Source organism: Homarus americanus, unplaced genomic scaffold, assembly GCF_018991925.1.
Source record: "Homarus americanus isolate GMGI-L3 unplaced genomic scaffold, GMGI_Hamer_2.0 scaffold50281, whole genome shotgun sequence".
NCBI classification, from domain to species: domain Eukaryota; kingdom Metazoa; phylum Arthropoda; class Malacostraca; order Decapoda; family Nephropidae; genus Homarus; species Homarus americanus.
The window spans coordinates 1866324-1889854 of NW_024742338.1; the positions used below are offsets into that span (position 1 = coordinate 1866324).

Genomic DNA, 23531 nt, shown 5'->3' on the forward strand with positions numbered 1-23531 from the left:
GATACATTTATATTTAACAAGAAAGAAGTTCAATATGATAGAGACGTGTGCGGAAAGGGAACGTGTCAATAAATCCAGTTTAAGGTAAAATGCATTTGGTAGAATAGAGTTAATCTTTAACAGAAAATATAATTGATTTATGTTTCATGTAATTATCCTCGAGTTGTAAAAAATGTTGTGGAATGAATTTATTAGGTTTCCTGTGGTGGCACATTCATTTAGACATTGTTAGAAAAATACCACGGAAATTATCAATAACTGTATTTTACTTGCTGTTGTTATTATCTTAGTTTAATTAGATCGGTTAGGTGAATTTTTACATCATATAATAAGAGGAAAGTTGATTAATCGAACCATTGTTAATCGGAAAGTAATTGGTTGAATTGCAATGTTCGTGGTATATCGCTAAACATGATGAGGCAATGTGTGTCAGAATCAGATGATAGTGTCAACAAATGACGTCACAGCCGCCTCAAACCTTTCACCCAGCGTTAAGGTTGACCTCTACTCTCCTCCCCTGCCAGGTAACACTCCACAATATCCTTCATACTCTCTCTAATCACGTTTGACAATATCTCATCAAATTAGAGTGAATACAATGAGAATGATGTAGTTAAGCGTGAGTGAACAAGACACACTTCACACTGCAGGTAACTTACTTAATAGTTTTAGTTTATATATTTAACCTTCATTTTCAGCGACAAGGAAGTAGAACACTAGTCTATGATACAGGTTTTTTACGAATTTACTGTTTTATTCGACAGATTGGTAAAAATGTAGAGATGTGTGTTACATTATAAGAGTACTCGGAAAATTTGTAGAGGGACTTTAGTGATAAGATATGATTGGTGTAAAATATTGGTGCTGGAAGAGAGAAAATATGTTAATGTCACGACCGGAAGCCACAGTATAATATGAGGTTAAAAAAAAACCTAAAATAACCCTTCAAGGTTAGGAATCATTTTCACAGATAAATTTGAAAAACAAAGCGATAGTTAATGTGATTTTGTTCCTACTTCAAATTTCCTCACTTGAATGTTTGAGTTTGTGGTTCTGTTGTCAGATCTTTGGCTATAGGTATATTTTAGGTTTGCCCCGTTAATAATGAATTGTTTTGTTCGAGGCGATCTGCTGGTGGATGGATGGATGGATATGTAATCAGAAAAATTTTCATATAAGTTTACTTTGACTTGCCATGTATATAGACAAAGCAGGTATATAATGTATATAGGCAGTGTAGGTATACAAATAATGTATGTTGATTACTAGGAAAATTATTCGGAGTCAGTTAAGCAAGAAGTAAACTGGCTACACTGTTTTTGATGAATTGATAAAAACCACAATAAAACTACTGTACTACCTTGTGCTCTGTTGCTGCAGAATGACCCACTGTGCAATATTAACTCATATGTGGCTGAACTCAGTTGATTTGTCTCTTAAAATAACATTAGTGATATATTTGATATTCACAACATAATTTGTAGTGAATAAAATTTTTGTATACCGTAACTTACACAATAAAATGCACAAATCACATTTCAGGTGTTATTTGGCTACAGTACATAGTTTTGTTGGTTAAGAATCAGAAAAGGTCAATCACGGAATTCTATATCAATTTGTATACTGTACTGTACAGGGAGATAGAAAAAAGAATACTTTATAGCCTGTTTGTCGTAAATTGATATTTTTCAACGTTTTCTGACCTTTCGATTTCATGTTTGGTTGTTAGGTTACTTTGTTTTTTCTTTTCTTTTGTTGGGTTAGATTAAGTTTACACATGGGTCTAGGAGGGTTCTGCCCCCCCTGAAAAGGAGATTAGGTCAGGTCTTTGTGTCTTTGGTTAGGTTTGGTTAGAGATGTATTCAGTACTGATATATGAGAGCTGTTAGGTTCTTGATGATCTCTTTGTTTTGCAAAAGTTTATTTCCTCCACTTTTTTCGGGTTGTTCTTGATAAATTTAAGAACTTTTCTTCTATTGAAAAGTTTCTTAACTCGGCTTCTTAACCCGGACACCTGTTCTTAAATATTACACTCTTTAAAGTTTTCTGTAATTCTGTAGTTAGGTTAGGTTTGGTTAGGATTGTCTTCGTCAATTTTTGGAGTTTTTTTACCTCATAATTTCCTTCTACTTCAAAGCTTTTCTCAGTTTTTTAAGGTGAAATAAAAAAAAAGGTAAAATAAACTTGAAAAATATAAGTTTCCGAAGAAAATGTATTGTGTGAAAAAGTATTTCCTTATATTCGGTTTGCATGATAACTTGGTGAGCTTATAGTTATGTCCTCTCATGTTGGTGGTGCGTGACATCACAAAGAAATGTCTTGGCTCATGTTTTCCATCCCTTTTGGGATTTGAATGTATCAATGATATTTGCCCTATTGTGTCTTGTCTGAAGGATTATTACTTGTTAGTCCTAAGGCCCTCAGTCTACTTTGTGAATTGAGATGACATAGTTCTGGAATTATCTTTGCTGCTCTGTGTTGCACCTTTTCTAGGGATGTTAGATGTTTCTGTAGGCAGGGTTTCCATGCCTGTGTAGAGTAATCCAGACTGGGACGTACAGTACTTGAGATTTGTACTACAGTTGAAGGAGCATTTTCCTCTAATTTTATTCAAAGGTGCACTTTATAATTCCTAACTCATTAACTTTTAACATTAAAGTACAGAAGTTAAGGAACATTAATGTGTTTTCAGGATGTCGGGCTCGGATTTTTCTCACCTGGAGCCGGCGGCGCGTATTAAACTGCTGTGCTCCCAGAGTGACTGTGTTATAGTTGATGGTAAAATTCCTCTTCGCAGGTAAGTTATATACTGTACTGTATTCATTTGTCAATTTAAAGGAGTTCCTTATAATTAGTATTGCACAGGCATAGTATTTTGTTACAAAAACACTTCCACATTACAGAGTAAATATAAAATTATGTATTGTAGCAGTTCATTATCAGATAATAAAGTGCAGGCTATTAAAACTTTTACTGTACTTGTGTATCAGTATGTATTAATGTTAGTTTTATAGATAAGAATGAGTTATAACATTAACAGTGTCAAAATTGGTGAGTTAAGTTATACTTGGTCTTGATCCTGAGGTTCCTGGATATTAAAGAATTTACTGTACTATACTGTGCACTTTTCTTAATACTGTGTACAGTACGTACTGTATATTAATCTTACTTATCTAGGCATGAATTCTGTGTATAGATTCCAACTTATTACATTATGTCACTTTGCTGATTACATTACTAATGTTAAAGGACAGGGTTAAATTATGCTATACAGTATTTATACAATACTATACATTATAGTATTGTACATTTCTGGTTATACAGTATTTAGACACGGTATTTATGGTGCCACCTTCATATTACAATACATACTGTACTGTATTTATAACTTGACCTGTATTACATATACTGTAGTCTTGAGTTGTATTCCTGAATTAAATTACAATCTTCAGGAATTAAATACTGTACTGTACAGTACTTTACATTTGCCAGTATAAACAGTATTGTACAGTATTTATATGCAGTATGAAATGTACAATATGTTACTTAAAGTTAGTTTTACCTGATAGTTCAGAGATGCTTTTCTTTATTTATTATTTGTTTTAATGTTACAAAGAACTGTAACAGTCTTAAAGTTGGGCTTGATCATTTAAAGGGTCACTGTTGCAGGTACTTCAGGTCAGGCTTGGAAATGGTTCGGATGGCTGATGTGTATGCTGAGGAGGGAAGCCTTGAAAATGCCTTTATTTTATACATGAAATTTATGACGTAAGTAGAAACTCTGAATGTTTGTCTTACTTCATATAAACAAGACAGTTAACGGTACATTTGTACAATAGATAACATCCTTGTGATTACGAGCACAGTACTATCTTAAATAAATGTATTTTCCTACACTTTACTGAAATAAAGTACAGTATTGTATAATTTTATTACAGCAGATGTAACTTTTTTGCAGGTTATTCTTGGAAAAGATCAGAAGTCATCCAGACTTCTCTAACCATTCATCAATTGATAAAACTATTAATACTAAAAAGCTTAAGGTGAGTTTAGTACTGTACAGTATTTTGAAAAAAATAGTTTGTAAACTGACAACTCATTATTATGAACAGTGAGTTGATACTGTATTACCATAGTGATTGTGAAATAATGTAGAGACTAAGAATTGTGGGTGACAGCTTGGGGCGACCAGTGGCCCCCAACTCCCCTTGGACTAGCCCTTCAAGTAGGGTGGGGAGGCAAGGGCCAAGGCAATCTTTATTAGAGTATGTACAGTATAACTAAATGTTGAATAAATGACAATGATTAATATTATTTCAGTATAGAATTCTGACAAGTGCCTTACTAGGACCTATACAATATAGTCAATCCCTTAATCTTACGTCACAGTACACAACTATTGCTCGCTCGGTCACAGTAGTGTAATGTTAATGCAGTTATTGACATTCTCAGCTAGAAGTAGGAAGTATGTATTCTGTATCTGTAAAACAGCAGGTCAGTACTGTACTTATGTGTTTGGGTGTGACTTGTGGTGTAATGGTCAGCATGCTCGCCTCACAAGCGAGCGGACCCGGGTTCAATCCCCGGGCAGGGTGAAACTACAGACAAGTTTCTTGAAACCATTTACATCTGTCTACCCAGCAGTAATTGGGGACCTGGATGTTAATCGATTTGCAGATCGTATTCCGGGGTAATGGTTAGCCAGTGCAGGTGGCGAGTTGTCTGGTCTTCTCTGACTATTCCTTGACACTGGGTCATGCAGCTCGTTAACTTAGGGTGTGGTTGTTGTGTTGGCGACAGCTTCTACACCTTAAACACCTAGGTGGCCCTAGGGCCGGCCATCCTTGTTACACGAGAGGCAACCATTATATGTTAGGACTGCCAGTTTTCTGTATAAGCAAACAAATCTCAGTCTGAGATCTTAGTTTCAAACATATTTGATGGATATTTATTTGAACTTTTTTTTATCTTGTGAGCCATTTATATAAGTGGAGGAACTACTGGGGGAAAATGCAGAGTTATAAAGAGAGACACAAGTATGTACATTACATCACATACAACTTTTGGGGCAGAGAACAATCGCACAACTCAACACAGAGAGAGGGAGTGTTGATGACTGTACATGAAGAGATAGTTTGTGGTTAATCCTGGTGTTGGCTACCCTGTGCCATACTGGGAAAAGACTTACAAGACTGAAAGAAAAATACTGTATATTTATTTTCTGGAGATGATCATACAGTATTTTTTACAATGTACCAACCCAGATAACTGTCATAGCAGATGCTTATACTGTATACAGTATCCAGTTTTTAATCATTACCTGTCTTACAATATTTTTTTTTTCTTTTTGCAATAGGAAATTCTTCCAAAGGCAGAGAGACTGAAAAACCAACTGAGAGAAAAATATCAACGAGAATACAACGTTATTGTCCAAGAACAGGTAAGACGATTAAATTAATACTACATATCCTGATGTGGAAAATGTTAGAGAATCCCATGTAAACAAAATATAGTGTCTCCAAAAAACCCTCGTCTCTTAAGAGCATTTTTTTTTAATAAACTGATCATTTCTGGAGAAAAAAATATCAGATTTGACACCAGTCGTGCATTGTGTTTAAACCAGCTTGATGTTGGTGCCTCACTGTAATACTTCACTTTAACTGACTAAAACTGCACCCTTGTGTTACTTGTGACAGTAAAAAGTTATTGAATGTTCCTGGAGTTGCTGTATCATCTCCAGCATCATCATGTAATTTTTCAAAGCTCATTTTTATTTACTGTACGGAGTATTTTATTTTTTTATTATTATGGTGGTATTAAAGTAGTTAAATGCTAATTTACTGTATTTTGTTTTTTAAAGGAGATAAGAAAGAAACCTTTACAATGATTTACAGAGTAATGTATTCCCCTATTCATGTACAGTATTTATGTATAAATCAACAAAAACTAACTCTGGCCACATTTTTTAATCTCGGGTAAATTTGGTCAGAAAGTAAAATTTTAAATTTAGTACAGTATCTGGTGCATCCCTACATATGGGGTATACTGTAGTAATGAGCTGACTCCTGTAATACTATATTATGGTACAGTATTACAACAGGAGGACACATCACATACCTGAGTACAGTACAGGTTGTTCATTAAGGTATCTTCTTATAGAGATCACTCCATAATATATAAAATGACACGTCCTTAAAAAAAAAACATGTGTCAAGTTGCTTATTAAATGATATATGGAAGAAAACCCTGGGTAGCAAGAATCATCACCACCACATTTCATGATCATTTTCTATGTTTGTGTAACTTGAACTTGTAAGACCTTTAGAAAACAGGCTATTTCATCTGGGACATTGTTATCCTATCTGTGTCCCAAATAGAACAATGAACCCATGACCTAGATCTGCAGGTAGATACAAATAACACTTGCATGAATACTGTTTGGGCTGAAATGCATGACTCCTCATTAATATTGTTACAGAAACTTTTGGAAGAACAGTTTAGACGTAAACAAGAGGAAGCTCAGGAGGAAGAAACGAGGAAAAGACAGCAAAGTGAGGAGGACTACAAGAGGAGGAAAGACATAAAGGACGAGAAGAAGAGAATACGAGACCTACAGTCCATCCATCACAAACACTCCGAGTTACCCCTGGATGATGCTCCCCCAGCGTGAGTTATAGTCACAGTCCGAGTTACCCCTGGATGATGCTCCCCCAGCGTGAGTTATAGTCACAGTCTGAGTTACCCCTTGGATGATGCTCCCCCAGCGTGAGTTATAGTCACAGTCCAAGTTACCCCTGGATGATGCTACCCCAGCGTGAGTTATAGTCACAGTCTGAGTTACCCCTGGATGATGCTCCCCCAGCGTGAGTTATAGTCACAGTCTGAGTTACCCCTGGATGATGCTCCCCCAGCGTGAGTTATAGTCACAGTCTGAGTTACCCCTTGGATGATGCTCCCCCAGCGTAAGTTATAGTCATAGTCTGAGTTACCCCCTGGATGATGCACTCTAGCATAATTTAGTTTATTATCAAAGTACATTAATCCATTATAACTACTTTATAATCAAAGTATGTTTATCCTGTGTCAGATAGTTTTTACAGTACAATACCTGTAAATTGAGTCTGTTCAAGTTAGTTCTCAAAGTACTGTACATTTATAAATTGTGAATACTTACGTTATAATTGAAATACATTACCCAGTGTCAATTTATTATGATCAAAGTACATTTAACTCTTAAAATTAAAAGTACTTTTTTTGTATAATAACAATAATAAAGTTATAGGTAGATTGGGAAATATGTGAAGGGAAGGAACGTTATCAATGGAAGCAAAAGTGGAGTGTACTTGGGTGTTGAGCCAAAGATATTGTATGGGTGTGAAACAGACTGTGAATGGGAAAGGAAGGAACAAATTTCAAAATGTTGTCTCTGAGAGCAATGAGTGGTAAGTAATAAGTACCTGTATAAGAGCAGGATATACAGAAAGGAGATGGTGAATTGAATGGAGTGTTAGGCAAAGAACAGATCAGGATCTACTTAGGTTGTAGGAGTATATTGAGATAATGGGAAGTGGGAGATTAGTAAAAGTGTGCTATTCTGAGGTGGATAGTAAGAGACAGGTGGAAGGAGGGGTGGATGGAAGGAGGGGTGGAGTTACACTAGAAATGAGGGTCATGGATATTCAGGAAGCAACAGTGGGGTTGGATTTGTGTAGGGCACAGCATGAAGTGGTTTTTAGGGAAGGATGCTGGCTTGTGTGAAGCAATGAGTAAGCCAGACTTGGAGTGATGTGGACAGGAAGTACCCCAGTAGGAAGACTGAATATGTGTGTGTGTACACTTACTGTTGTTTCCAACCACCCTGTACAGTATAAAGTGGGAAAAGGCATGAAGATTATAAATCAAATTATATTTATAAACAGTAAGTGCTGATAATTCTCATTTCTCTAGAAAGTTGGCAGGCAGCAGTGTTCCTACACATATGGTCAGGACACTGCAGGTGGCTTAGTATGTACAGTGTCAAAATTGTTATATTAAAATGTTTATAATTTGCTCATAAACATTATATTGATGCTATCAACCAATTTGCTTTAAATTTTGGAACATATAAAGCCTTTGAGTATTGATAGGTCTTTTTTAATAATACCAAATTTTCTCTTAGAACTTTTTACAAACTTGTGTCAAGCATCATCCCTTATGAATGCCATAAGACATGTGATAATATTTGTTTTCTTCACTAATTTAAATATTAGCTTCAGTTGTAAACATACTGGCAACTAAATAAGATGTATGTCCTTTACAGGTATGATGATTTAGGTAGCCTAAGCTATCCTACCTCAGCTTTAACTCTGAATGACCTTAGTAATGATGACAGACCAAGTGGGCCACCAGAGGTCATCGGCTCATCTTGTGTATCACCAATGTACCCACCCAACAGTGCTCACTCCTTACCCAACATCCCATCAAGAGATCTGAAGCCAATGCTTCATAGGTATGTACAGTAGGGTATAATGAGAACTATTAATTCTGTAAGCAGGGGCACTGCTCATGAATGACTTTAGGGTCCTGGGGCTGCTGAGGCTCTTATCTCAACACTCTTTGTGCCATGCTGAAAACTTCCCTAACTATAACTTGTATTTGTTGTATAATTTTCTTATAAACAGTAATCTTATAATTAAGTGGGTACTAGTGGTAAGTTTATTTTTATTGTGGAATTTTAGGTTTTGAATTCTTAATTGTTTTGCACTGTATTTGGTGATTGTTTTATTTCTTGATATTTCAGCACTCCTCAGGTGGACCGCAGCAGTAAACCCACGTCACTATTAAGTGCCAACGTGGGGACAAAGAGTGGAGGTCTACGTGAAGTGAGGGTTCCTAGTGAACTAATGGCCAAGTTCATGGCTCTGGCTCAGCCAAATACTCAACGTAATGTTGAAACTTGTGGGATTCTTGCTGGCAAACTGGTGAGTTAAGTTTACAGTTTCTATATAGTATAAGCAGTAATTTTTGTTATTCCTAAATCATAGATTTTGCCTTATATTTCTGAATCTTTTTGCTGGTGAGAGACCACTTCAAATATCCTTGTAAAATGTTTCAGGCTCAACACAGATTGTTGGTGACTCACTTGTTGGTGCCTAAGCAGTGTGGCACCTCAGACTCTTGCACCACCCAACAGGAAGAGGAACTGTTTGATTATCAAGATAAATTAGACCTTATTACCATTGGCTGGATACATGTAAGTAGTTTTCCCCTGTGGTCAATACCACAGGAGAGATGTGTAGTAAACCTACATTTTTATGCTAGCTGTGTCCCCAGAGAGCATTCGTAACCATGCATGTGTAAACACATGTACTGGTAAACCTCGATAAACGATATCTTGTTCAGCAATATTCTACTTTAACAATGGTCATGAATTAAGACTATCTTGCTATATATGATAAAAAAATTCGCTTTAATGATGTCCATCGTTATCCATTGATATCCACTGGTTGTAAATTTTATTTTAATCTCTAGTGCAAATTATGGGTTGTATATGCTCAAATTAAACACCGTCTTGCAAGGATTCCAAGCAATGCAAATTATATTTTTCTATGTCAAGTCACTGACATTTTATAAGGAAACAATATTTAACCCTATGAACCACCATAGGTAACGCATCTTTGGTTGCACTTGTCAGCCGAGGTAATAACTACCCGTGCATTGCCACACGGCCAACCCGTGCACTACAGTCCTGCGCTTGGTTCTTTATCAATCGCATCTCCCCGCCATTGAGCATCGTTGGCTGTATGTACGGTGTTCTTATAATCGGTGTTTTTTTTTTCTTTCTTATAGTTAGAGGACACCACTAACATATAGACTGAACTTTGTTATGGTGACTGTGAAAAGTGATATATTTTTTATATTTTTTTGTGGCTGTAAAATGTTTCACCTCTGCTGTTGTGAAAATTATGTGAACAGTGTCGGCCGCTGTCATCATTAGCTGTGTTTTGTGACAAATGCTTTTGCTCTGTTTTTGTGACTGAAGACAGCAGTGGTTCAAAATGTCTGGGACGGCCAAGGCATCCAAGACAACTATGTCTCTGAGGTGAAGCTTGACATTGTGAAGCGGCATGAGACTCCCTAGAGGCTGTGTGGGAGTCAGAGTGACGTATCCACTCCACCTACAAGAGTCCCCTTAGCCTTGAAGGGGACATGTGATGATCACCAGACTTGTCAAATATGATATGAGTGTTGTTTACTTGTTTGGTACTGATAGTAGTAGTGTAGGAAATTTTTGGTCGGTGATACATTTGTGTTTGGGGACTGGCTGGGAATGTATCCCATTGAACCCCTTATTATAATGCTCCCTATCTATGTTATTTCACTTAGCAATGGGTTTTTCAGGAACTTAACCCCACCATTTATCGAGGTTTACATGTACTACTGTAATGGGAAAATAGGATCTAGAAACCATTGGGACCATCCATTATTGAAATTTTTGGCCTTTAAAAACAATAATATACAGTAGGTGTTATTGAAGCTGGTAAGGATGTGATTTCACAAATAGAACTAGTTCAAATATTATTCCTAATTATGGTAGTTTTAATATTTAAGTCATCCTTTTTTTCCAGACTCACCCAACACAGACGGCTTTCTTGTCAAGTGTCGACCTTCACACACATTGTTCATACCAGTTGATGATGCCCGAGGCCGTGGCTATTGTTTGTGCCCCAAAGTATGAAGAGACGGGCTTCTTCACTCTCACCCAGGACCATGGATTACCTTTTATTGCCAACTGTCACCAGAGTGGTTTTCATCCGCACCCAAAAGAGCCGCCGTTGTTCCTGGTAAGTAGTACAGTAGATACATTTTTGTGTATGCGGGGTTATGCATAAAAATGTTAGATATATATACAGTATACTATACACGAATGGGTTGGGTTGCTTCCTCCCTTAAAAAAAATTTGTTAAGTGAATTTTCGTGTCTTGAATAACAGAACAAATGGAAAAAATAGAGTTTGGTTTCCTAATAAGAAAAATACCCCAATATCATAACCCCAAAAACATGAAATCGGTTTACAAACAAGAGAAAAACGTACCTAACTAATGATAAATATTACACAACTACTGTAATTTACTACCTAACACATTAGAAACATTAATAAAATAATGTGCAGCTAAAAATATTAAAGAAAAGCTAAATCAAAGTTTAACACAGCCGCCATTTGCATAGATGCTGCCTGCTTCACATGTGGCTGCCCTATATCTTTTACAGGGTGACCAGTTGTAGTCACACACACACACACACACACACACACACACACACAATGTTCCCTTGCTTTATGCAGTTGATACATTCCAATAAATTACAGCAAGGATCCATTCCAGAAAAAAAAAGAACAAACAACTCTCCCTCTCTGACAGTCCTCCTCTATTTCGTACAACCCAAAAAACTACGGTAAATTTTTTATGAATTCTATAACTCATTCAGAATACCCATACAACACTATAGGCTACTGTGCTTACTATATATAAGATGAGAAGACTTATAAATGTAGGTTCATTAACTCTATACGTGGGGGCCATTTCCATGATTTGTGTACCACCTCGAAGCTTTTCTAACATGCTTACTTTGTCACTCAATGTCAAGTGTTAAGGACTGATTGTGCCTTCACCTTAAGAAGCTCTGTTCAAGGGATGGTATTTACCCTCCTCTGTGCTCAGTAATGATGTTTGTGTTGAAAGCACTGAAGTAAGAGTTTTTTAATATACAGTACATATACAGTAGTACTCCGATTTACACGGTCAATTGAACCCCGCAGTCAATTGAACCCACGGGGTACCTCGGAAAGTAAAAACCTCGTAAAGTGAACAACAGAACATATGGGATTAATTCCAATAGAGACTGGCCCGACCCCCAAACTCCACTTTTTCCGACGCAATACCTATGTTGTAGTAAAAATAACATCTTAATTTTATGATGGTATGCACACAATTAATATTTAAGAGAATTACAGTCGCCAGGTTAATGTCCAATCAAATAATGGACTCAACTCCCTCCCCCCCCTTCCCAGCTCACTGGCTCCTACCTCTCTGAGAAATGTTTAGGTGAAAACACTAGATTTTAACGTATAGTAATAAATTATACCTCAGACTAAAGTTAGGATAATTTTATTTTGTATACTGTATATCAATTTTAATGAGTTTTATTATATTTGACACATTTGAAGGATTATTTTTTTTATAAGCCATATGTTCAGCATAGGGAACTGTTATAATGACAGGGGAATACAAGAGTTATATGAAAAGATAAAGGGACATCACACCCTGATATAAATTAACCGAGTTATTTTAATTAATTTTTTCCCAGGATGCTTCCCACGTGACGCTGGAAAATAGTTTGCCCATAGGCGTCATTGACCTTCGGGATTCCAAGTGAGCTTTATACTTTTTGTAAGAATTATTCTGTAGTTTTCACATTAATGGAAATTGCATCCAGTGTATTGTTATTATTATTATTATTTTTTTTAAATATCATCTACCTTGAACCAAACTCAGTTAATTCAGAGTGGATCAAAAAAACAAAATCTATATTTCTGGTAGACTTAGGAAGATACTGTACAATACTGTAAATTCTAGGAAAACATATAATAAATGATTGACTAGCTTAGAATAGTTAACAAATGTTATCACTACTGTGCTTTTAATAGCAATTCTCTTTAAGTTGTTAGTGATGTGATATCTTTATTTTGTATTCTTGTTTTATTAAAAGTGCTGTAAGTGGCACTTCCTCCAGTTTATTGATACACTACAACATGTATAGCTACATGTTTTAACTTTCTGTACTGTTGACAGTTATCTGTGCTTTTTACAACGAGCTGATTGTAATTTTAATATACTACAGTATAGCGGCCAGAAGTGAATCGTGGGAGGGATAATTAAATACGGCACATCAAGTGATTTTCTCACAATTTGTTGGGTCTGAACCATCACCAAACCTCCTTGTGTACCCAAGTCATATCCATAATTTTAATTAATGACAACCTGAATTTTTTGACAGTACTTTATGATGGTTTGCATCAGCTAAGAGTGTTTCTCTATGTGGATAAGAATACTCCTTTTTTTTTTAACTTAATGCAGGGTGGGTGGAAATAAACACACACACACACACACACACACACACAGATATTCTCCTTCCACTTCACACAAGCTATCATCATCACCCATCACCAGAGTGACTTTCACTAATCATCATGCTTCCAACTCGTGTATGTACAGGTACACTATTTCTTCAATTTTAATTACAAGGTTGTCACTGACAAAAAATCTTTTGATTGGGGGTTCTATTGTGGCTTCAGATACAACCTATTCTGAATCATGAAGAAACACTGGTCTGAAATATAGGATTTTAACTTGTTTACCTGTTGGAGAGCAAATATCAACTACTGTACAATGGAAACCAGATAGATCTTGAGCTTAGGTTCCTGTACTTCTCATTATTTAACTGATTGTGCTCAAGCTTCTAAACAATTAAATTTGAACATTTATTTTGGTTTGGCAGTACTGTAGTCCATTTCCATTTTGTTTTTTTAAGTTGTTATTCGGTCTAGGATGTAATACAGTTTAAGTACAGTAATATAATCAAACATCACAATATTTATTTTTATACAACTCTAGAATCTTTGATAATTGAAAACAAAACCGTACAGTGTAGAGAAGTAATCTTTAGTGATGACGGTGTGATGAATTGCTGGGATTGCATGTATGATAAACGTCGGAAAATAGTTACTTGAAATAATGTCATCGTGTTTACATTATTCAGGCCAGGTGTAAGCAGTGCATGTATAAAAGTGTGGGTGTGTTCGAGAGATAAGCAATAGTGATATTTAACAATATTATTTAGCTACTAACTGCCACAAATATGCTTAAATACCGATGCTTGTAGAAAGTAATCCTGATTTTTTTCCCTCCAAGTCATTTAAAACTGATGGCAGAGTGGCATTCATACTCTTAACTTGGCATTTGGAGTGCTTCACTTTCATATCCAATACATCTATAGCTCAGCCATGACTAAAGGAAAGACTGATTTTGATGAACACAATGTAGAAAGTCACACTCCAGCTGGTTTCCATTGTACAGTACTTACCTCTCATTTGAACCCTCAGAAAAGCTTTGAAAAATAACAAATAATATCTAAAGAACACTGCAATACTTTCACTATACAGTAGATAATTTTAAGATATGCCTTATCAACAGTAAAGTTTTGAACATTTTACAACTTCAATTCTGGGTGGTATTGAAGAGATAGAATATAATTATCTTTTTTATAATTAGAAAGTTAAGAGTTTATATTAACCCCTTCTCATTTGGGATAAACAGTACAGGATTTAGTGCTAAAACTAAGTACAGGTACTTTATTTTGCTGCCTTGGAAGCCTGATGACCCACATACATTATCATCTTTACAATAGTCTCAGTTTGGTGATTAAAACTGCAGACAGTGTAGGTAATAGTGCTGCTAAATGAGAGTGGATAAGCACTATGTTAATCCCCTCCTACTTGTGTAATATCAAAAGGCTTATAAGACAGCAGGTGAGTAGGGATGCACCATACTGTAAACATCTCGTGTCACATTGATTACTTAATTGAATAGTACAGTATTGTTTAAGTTATAAAGTAAGAGTCACAGGCAAGACACAGCTACTTCAGGAGTTGTGTTGCTCATGATGACTGTCAATTGAGTAAATCTTATAGGTGTGTTAAGGATCGTTGACCAAGTGTTCCTACATTTGTAAAGGAAAACACAAGAACAGCGGAACTGAGACAGATTCGTAAGTGCTCATTTTTTCTTGTTTGAGGATACGAGATGTTTATATAATTATAATATAGACTAGAGAAAAGAAGTGTTAATGTATCGTAACTGAAATTGTTATGTTACTCCTATGTGATATTTTCTTGCCAGGCAGCACATAGCTGGTGCCATTTAGTTACACACCATTAAGAGTGTCACTTGTGGTACAGTCATGCTGTAACTTAACCTTTCCCTGCAAATGTTTAATCACCGTAAATCCCATTTTACAACATATCTGATAATTTTTTTAGTACTGTATATATATATATAGTTTATGATGCTAGTGAAGTACTTCTGATGTAAAAAAATTATTGCTTTTATATTTCATATTCAAAGAAATTAATATTTTCAATTTGCATTACATGTTGCACTTGTATAATCTTTCCTTAATGCTAAAAGGTTAATAATACATTGTTTTCTTCTTCTTTTCATTTTTAATTTAATATATGAAAGGATAGAGAAAAAAAGAAATTAAATGTTAATTACATTTGAGTCTTGTGAATAGAAACATTCTATACCTCTTCCTGATGAGCTTTAATAGTACATTATCACTATTACTTTAATGAAAAAAAAACTGTGAACCTTGGAAGAATTTTGTATGATTAATCCTGGTGGACGTCATCATCATCAACTTTCTATGGCCATTTTCCACGCTCGTGTGGGTTAGTCGTGGCTATCTGATGGCAGCTGTTAGGTAAAACCAAAGCAAATTCCTTCTGCTCGCCACCACAAACCCAGGGTGCCAACCCATAAGATGCAGCAGAGACCATGGGGTGGGCACAGCTCTGGTGACCTGGTTGTCATCAGGTGTGTTGGAGCAAAGTTTTATGGCTGGCTGTCCTTCCTTGATTGAAAACTTAACAGTTAAGGTGTTTATGTAAGCAAAAATAAATATGGAATTTAATTACTCTAGTCATCTAATGAACCGATGTAATCTTGGTAGATCAGCATATATGAATTCTTCTCTTCCTGCGTCATCTTGGCAATAAGGGCGTTGTCCACCTCCGTGATGGCCACCTTTTCCCCTGCTACACTCACTTGTGGAACTGTGGCATCGTCATCGTCAGAGTCCATCACTTCAATATCGTCTCCACCTTATAACATCAATTTCAATCAATGAAACTTACCAAATTTATTTATTTTTTATACAGTATTGTTTGCTTTGCATAAAATTAATCATTTTTTATGCTAAACTATGTTATACATCTCAACTTATGGCGATTGAAAAGAAAGACTTAGAAAATATGATCAATACATCATGTAAGATGATATCCAGTACAGTAATTTAATATTAGCAAGGACAGTAGTGCTTGGGCCCATAAAAGGAGGTAAATTTTTTAGTCTCCTAGCATTTTAATAAAAGTAACTACAGCAAAGATAATCAATTCCATGAATGCTGTGAGTGGAGGAGGTAGAAAGTTAGAATAAGAGAATCACTAAAGAGAAAGATGATGATTTTGAGGATGTGTAGTTTGTCTGAAGTATTAAAAGACAATCTACATTTATCACTCCATCTTGTGCCAAGAAACAGCAGCATACAGTACACAACATAACAAAACAAAGCCCCGATAGCACTTACCTCGAGACTCTGGGCCAAACGCAGTATCTGATGCGGTAGTTTTTGGTCTCTTTGCTATGCTTTCTTCAGCACTGTCATCAGAGTCACTGTCAGAATTGCGTCGACCGCCTTTTTTGGACTTGCGTTCGTGTGCCTGTAACAACATCATCACATCGTCCGCTCCAGAACCAACTTGATGCTGGTTGTTACTGATTGAAGGCTTTGCTTTTTTAGTCTCAGCCTAAGTGGAGAAAAAAATGCACATAAGAAAAGAGAAACTTATAAAAACATGAAGACTACATAACTATAAAAAAATATAAAGAAATTATCAAATTCACATTGGTTCAAACAAAACTAATTAAGTTACCTTAGGTTTAGCTGGTTCTGATGATGTGATGTTTGTGGTGATGAGGGAGGTAGCATCAGACAACCAAATGGGCTTCTCCTTGGTCAGGACAGTTTCCTCTCCAGTACCGTCAGCATTAATGTTGACATCAATAGATCCTTCAACCTGTAATAATAAATTTCTTTAGCTCCTTGGGTATGAGGGGTGTCTCTGTGCTGAAAAAAATAGTAAAAGTAACGTAAAATAGCTAAGGGGGTTGAGATTAATCCTCCATTGTTTTTCTGTCAGTCTATTATCTTTGCTCCTCTGGTATTCTTGACTGAGGTGGGTCAAGGGTACAGATACCTCAAAGACTGGGTAGAAATAATAGGAAAGTACTTGGTGTAAGACAAGTATAGACGGTTAAGGAAAGTGTTAAAAAACAATTAGCAATACCCACATGTGCTGGCTCATATCCTTAAAGTTGCACATTTCCACTGTTTTCATGAATTGGCATAAATTTTTGTTGAATCTTGAAGATGTAAGATGATCCTGTGATTACTGATGCGTGTGACTTACTGCTTGTCATTTGGTACATAATTACTATTTACCTGAAAACATGGTCTTTGGCGGTACTAACACTAGGTATAACTTTTGCCTTCTTTAGTCTCACCTGATCTTAGGTTTGACACGAATAACTGGAATGAGATGAATGGCTCACCTGAAACCCAGACTTCTTGGTGGCATCTCCAGACCACGCCCGACCCGATTCTCCATGTGCTGGGGCTTTTAATGATCGTGCTTGTCTAGTAAGAAAAATAAACTATCTTTAGTAAATACTCACAATATTACAAATCACTTACTTTATGATATTGAAAAATAAAACCAGTCATATTTAGGTTTAGATGTGTGGAAGATTTAATTCACTTTGTTTCTCTTAACACAAGTTGGGGATGAATGAATGAATTGAGTTAAGTGTGTTTTATCCCTGCATACTATACTCTTGTGAGCCCTCATACACCTTGACCATTTTAAAAAATACTTGGGATAGAAACTAATTTAATTTAAAATAGCCACAATGAGCACAGTAGACCCCTTAGCCAGTTAGACCAAAATTCTAACCTTGATCTTTGACCCAGTAACCCCCAAGAAAGCATAGGTGTATATTTCTCAGTGGTAATGATGATGATAATATGAAATACCTTACTGATCCATACAAAATTGTCAAACTGAGTAGAGTGAAAAAATTTGGATTACCCGGTATACTTTCTCTTCCATAAGGATGCACACACACACACTCACCCAGTTTTCTTGAGGTCGCTGAAGTCCTTTGGTTGTGGTTCTGAGAATTTGGCAGCCAGTTTTATGTTTTCAACCTGGAAGTACAGTATATAAAATGTTGAGACAATATCCATAGAACTAAACATTATCTGTGGCTATTCATGAAAAAATAAAAACATCTCTATATCACTATGTCAACAGGGAGGACGACAAAAAATTAATAACATCCTCAGTAGCCATAACGTCACTGAAGCCTTAGTACAGTATGTCTGTAATACGTTGTCAAGTGATACGACAAAAAAAATATACAAAATGCTTAATCCTTTGACCACAATGACTTAACCTCTTGAGTATAATGACTTAACCCTTGAATACACTGACTTGATAACTTGAATATGTTTTATAACCTTTAATTACAATGTCATCATATTCAAGGGGTTAAGCTCATACAGTACAATGTAGTTTTAACAGCTGAAGTATGTTATGTCTGACAAACTATACACTACATTTGTATTATATTCGAAAGGATTTAAAAACTCATCACTTTAAACAACTAGACTAAGTTTCAAGCTGATATTCCAAACTATTTGTCAGAAATTGTGAGTATTGGATCTGATTCACGATGAAATCACTAACATATGAACACAATAAACAAGACTGTACCACCAGCTTCGTGGACCTTGAATGCATGAGCAAGATCACATGAAGATTAGCCCCCTCCAGCTTATTCCACCTGATGTTTAAACACCCTAAAGCTACCTGGGGGAGTTAGGTTAGGTTGACATTATGGTGTTTAATCATTTCGTGAAATACGCCGGGAAGCTTACCGTAATAAAATGCTGACAATACTGTTTATGGGTAAAATCATGTGGGAGGGAGAAGAGAAATGCATTTTATAGTCCTGACCACAACCATGAACATGGTGTACAACTTACCTCACGCAGGAGGTTGAAGAGAGGTTCCATCTGCTCGTTGAAATTTGTAAGAACTATCCGGGTGTCGTGTCGTGGCATTCCCGACATGTCTTCCTGAACCTCTTGTTTACAAATGATACATAATAGTTGTCCCGTTGTTATGTCTAACAGCTGGTCAGCCTAGTTCGCCAATATATTCATGTTCATAAAACAAAATGCACAAGTAATTTAAATAGTTGTTTTTCATAATTCTTACTGAGAAAAGAAACACCTTCTGACTCCACTAAAAGGAAACTGACAATAATATTCAAGGCTCTGGGGAGAAGGAGAAAGTATAATCTAACAACTTTGTAATAAGTATAATGGTATAATAAACACATCTCTAGTTATTTTGTCACCTGTTTGTTCTGGCTCACAGCATCTGATACATCCCAGTAGTACAGAGGTGGACCCAAAATAATGGACACATTCACAAGACTGTAGAGACCCACCTATGTTCTCACTCACCTTGTATACCTCATCTTCACTACTAGTCTTTACCCAAACTAATGCTCATGTTTTGCACTTAATTTTCTCCTGGTTAATATCAATACCTTACATTTCATTACAACTGCAGTATTCAGTAGTAAATATATGTGGCCTGTACTGACCTTCACACTACACCATTCCAACATTTTCCTCTACACTGTGATTCAAAACTACCACCTCACATCACACAATATTTGTTTACAAGTTTAATTACTGTACAGCATAAGTGTGATCTACGTTGTATTCAGGGACGGTTACACCACAAAACACCTAAATCATAACCTGAGAACCATCACAACACAATTAGAGAGAACTGAGTATCAAAGACTGGATGAGAGGATCTGCGTTGCTATTGATTCTGGCCGTCCTGTGATGTAGCATGTAAAGGTGTGCACGACTGAGAAATAATACTACAGTAAAGAGAGATACAGTATGTGTACTGTATTCAAAAACTAATATGAGAATGTGAATTTGAATTTAGATGAGTCAAGGATGTACTGTACAATATTGTCACAGGATATGACTAATCTAATTTTATTAAAGTTTACATATAAGAATATTTTCAATAAAAGAACCATGAAAGTTAAGTACCTCAAGGTCCGTGTATGACCTCTGGCAGTAGTGGCATATAAATGATGCTCGGCTCGTCTGGTCGCGCTCTTTCATCTCCAGCTTTTTCCGAATATGGTCCAACTTATATTTGACAACATTTACAAAGCTCTGAAAAGTACACAATGAAATTTTACGTTAATAAAACTTTTTTATAGTGTAGTGTAATAACCTAATGACGCGGTAAAAATATTATTCTTGGTAGGTGGGGAAAATCACAAAACACACACAGACACTACTGTACAGTGTATGTAAAGAACAGTCTGCTTTTCTTATGCCTCCAGCAGACCACTATATTACAATAATGCTTCCCAACAGCTACTACAACTCAGCCAACAACAATAATTGATGACTTTAACTTTCTGATAAACTAGGGTTATGTTCCAAGACCACAAATCTATAACACTGGTCGCATTTAAAATTTATAGGGAAATATGGGACATGTTTCACAACCGACATAATACAACTAACACCACACACATCCCAGCCACTGACATGTTACACCTACCATGATGTTCTGGAGGTGGTGGTGGTGGTCCTGTAACAAGAGCTACCTGACAATGGGTTTCAATGGAGGTTTATTATAGTTCTGGTTCCATAGAGAATAGAAGTACATAAATGCTCACCTAATAGATGAAATAATACTCTATTACCACTTGAAGCCTAACTCATAACCCATCCTCTTACGTCAAGCAACAGTCTAATGTTCCAATGACCAGTAGACACACCTCTAGACCTGTATTAAATTTGCCATCAGCAAATTTCATGCTCAATGCCAAGTTATACAATGGTGAAAACATTGATCATCAAGGGAGTAATTTCACAGTATTCACATTACCACAAACACCATATTAAGTAATGGTAATTATGTAAATACTGTACCTGTACTGTATCTCCATGAGTGTTGAATATGGGAAAGGGATAAATTAAGACAACTTTCTCCTGACCACACACAGAGTTTATATGTTGTACCTTAACAAATGTAACTATACTTTACCTTGTAGTCTATGAAGTAGTATTGTTCCTTCTGTGTCTTGTTGTCCTCTAATGTCACCATTTTCATCCTCGCCTGGATGAATTTATCCGCCCGAAGTGTGTTGATTCGCTGCCTCAACATCTTCCGGTCAAACTTGAGTAAGTCACACAGGTCTTCTTCACTCATACCTTAAGAGTGTCATTTTAGAGGTTTAGTGTTGGCACAATATTGTGTCTGAAACTTGTGTGTGCATGTGAAGAAAACATTAATAAAGCAGTATATTTCTGGGCTAAAAAATCAGTCTGGAATTTTTGATCCCCTAAATTAACCCTTAAATATAAACTACTGCAAATGTACAAGAATTCTACACAAGTTTATTGACTTTGGGACCATAAACACACTAAAAATGTATTCTTTACACACAATAGGTAGTAGGTGGTAGGCAGCTACCAAACAGGGAGGTACTACCGCCTGGGAAGATATTGAAAGCATGTGTTGCCTAATGGTAGACCCTGCTGCCGTATGGCACCACAAAAATTGTGACCAAGTCCCAGGTTGCTGATCTGACTTTCTGCCTCATTTACACACAATTGCAGGGTCTCAATTGTTTCTCTTACTTTGACAACATACCAAAGTCTGTTGAACCAAGACCCATGGAAGGAGGTTAAAAATATGTAATACAATATAAATCAATACTACAGTAATAATTCACTACAACTTACAAAAATTTCTGACAAGCATATCAATAATGAGGACGTCTTCGGTGGTGTAGAACCCACGAACCACCAGACGTACAAGCATCTGTAGATTCTGGGGTACTTCCATCATCACTTCCCCATCCATCTTGGCTAATCTGTAGATCAATCAAACAATCCATCAGGTTAACTATCCTCAGGTGTGAAAGCTGACACCATCACCCCACTACTCCACACATTTTTGGGATGTCATTACCAATCTTCCCAAATTTTACATTTCTTAATGGAACACAAACTTTTAATTTTATTCATCCCAGTTTGTGTCTTCCACTGACCTTTCTTCCTATGGTTTCACCTATCAATATCTCTACCAATATCTTTTCTCTAATTATATCGACAAAACTTATTTCCCTTACCCGGTACTCTATAAATTTGTAGATTCATCAGTTGATAATAATTACAGGAGAAATAATTATTTTTAAATGTCAAAGTTATTTTACATGTACAGCACTGTAATACCACACCCACCTTTTAGAGATAATTGTTTATTTATTCCTAACCTTTCCATACTTAGCTACAAACACTTCCAGCAACTGCTACATAATCGAATATAATTTATATACAGTATACTGTTGTAGGTAACACTTGATGACAATATTGCAAATGTACAAGAATTCAGGTTGGTTAGGAAGGCAAATATCCTCTCACCACACCTGAATATTCTATACAAGTTTATTGACTTTTGGGACCATAAACACACTAAAAATGTATTCTTTACACACAATAGGTAGTAGGTGGTAGGTTTAGTGTTCGTATGCTGAGCATATCATTCCATACACGTAAAAAACCAACACCTTAAGAACATTTCTGTATAAAACACAATAATGGAAGATAATAACTGTCTTACTACGGTAAATATTGTACCATATTATTATAGGCATTTTAGTGTATTCAGGAAATTAGGTGAATTTATATACTGAAACATTGTGGAAATAATTTTGTATAATCCCATGTAATAATCTAAAACCTCGTAGCAATTTCCCCGCGGAGCCAGTGTGTTTCATCGTCAGCTTGGCAAACCATTCATTGTGTACAGGTATTTGAAAGAGATGCTGCTGCCATTGACATTTTTAAGGCTCATGGTAGTCTGCCAACTTCTGTGAAGTGCTACAGGCGTTCACACACAAAATATATAGCTTGTAGGATATCTGTACATGTTCCAAGCAGAATATAACGATCACAAGATTATACTCCACCGCTTCCTCCTACAATTAGCATCACTTTCTCCTCTAGCATCTGTTAATTAGGAAGGTTTTTATACGAGGGGGGGTCTTGGCTAGGTTAGGTCAGATCCTTCTGGTTTTTCTGATTAGGCTGCGTTTCGACATTTTTTTTTGCATTATCTTACACCACAATTTCCCCTCTACTTGAAAACCCTATCAACATTGTGCAACTAATATTGTTGATAATTGGAGAGGGGGGGGGGTCATATCTCCAATACAGCTCATTTGTGAAGGAAATGTTCAGATTACCTTGAAATACACTACGTTAGATAAGCCTATATTTGTTAGTAGTTTCTATGGTCGACCTTTTCCGAATCTTTACTAATAAAATAAACATTACAATAAGTACCTTCAATATATGAGAGGACAGGTAAAGTAATAAAGGTAGAGTACAGGTACAATATTGTGTACACTGAAGGAGCGTCGCCACCTCTTGTTGTGGACAACTTTTAAAACGTAGTTCAGGTTTATGTAGCGTTGAATTATTTTTATGCATTTATGTCATTGAATTATATCATAAGTTTTTTTTACTCATAA

The 23531-nt window shown here is 36.1% G+C and overlaps 2 protein-coding genes across 3 annotated transcripts; one reads left to right on the plus strand and one right to left on the minus strand.

The window, feature by feature from the left end:
* Window positions 1-435: 435 nt before the first annotated feature.
* On the plus strand, window positions 436-15414 carry LOC121876737 (STAM-binding protein-like). 2 transcript variants are annotated; one of them, XM_042382097.1, is made up of 11 exons: window positions 436-524; window positions 2693-2797; window positions 3670-3768; window positions 3959-4043; window positions 5357-5440; window positions 6479-6666; window positions 8300-8488; window positions 8780-8960; window positions 9095-9232; window positions 10608-10823; window positions 12346-15414. In XM_042382097.1, exons 2-11 carry the CDS (start codon window positions 2694-2696, stop codon window positions 12412-12414), a joined length of 1353 nt encoding a protein of 450 aa, XP_042238031.1. In that variant the 5' UTR covers window positions 436-524; window position 2693; the 3' UTR covers window positions 12415-15414. The 2 variants fall into 2 exon arrangements, with proteins under 2 accessions (XP_042238031.1, XP_042238032.1); XM_042382098.1 differs by lacking the exon at window positions 436-524 and adding an exon at window positions 525-650.
* LOC121876738 (general transcription factor IIE subunit 1-like) lies at window positions 15321-23445 on the minus strand. Its single transcript, XM_042382099.1, has 10 exons — window positions 23344-23445; window positions 21739-21869; window positions 21038-21204; window positions 20023-20151; window positions 18925-19083; window positions 18011-18084; window positions 17430-17514; window positions 16751-16894; window positions 16405-16624; window positions 15321-15919 (listed from the first exon to the last, which is right to left on the minus strand). Exons 2-10 carry the CDS (start codon window positions 21857-21859, stop codon window positions 15735-15737), a joined length of 1284 nt encoding a protein of 427 aa, XP_042238033.1. The 5' UTR covers window positions 21860-21869; window positions 23344-23445; the 3' UTR covers window positions 15321-15734.
* Window positions 23446-23531: the final 86 nt, after the last annotated feature.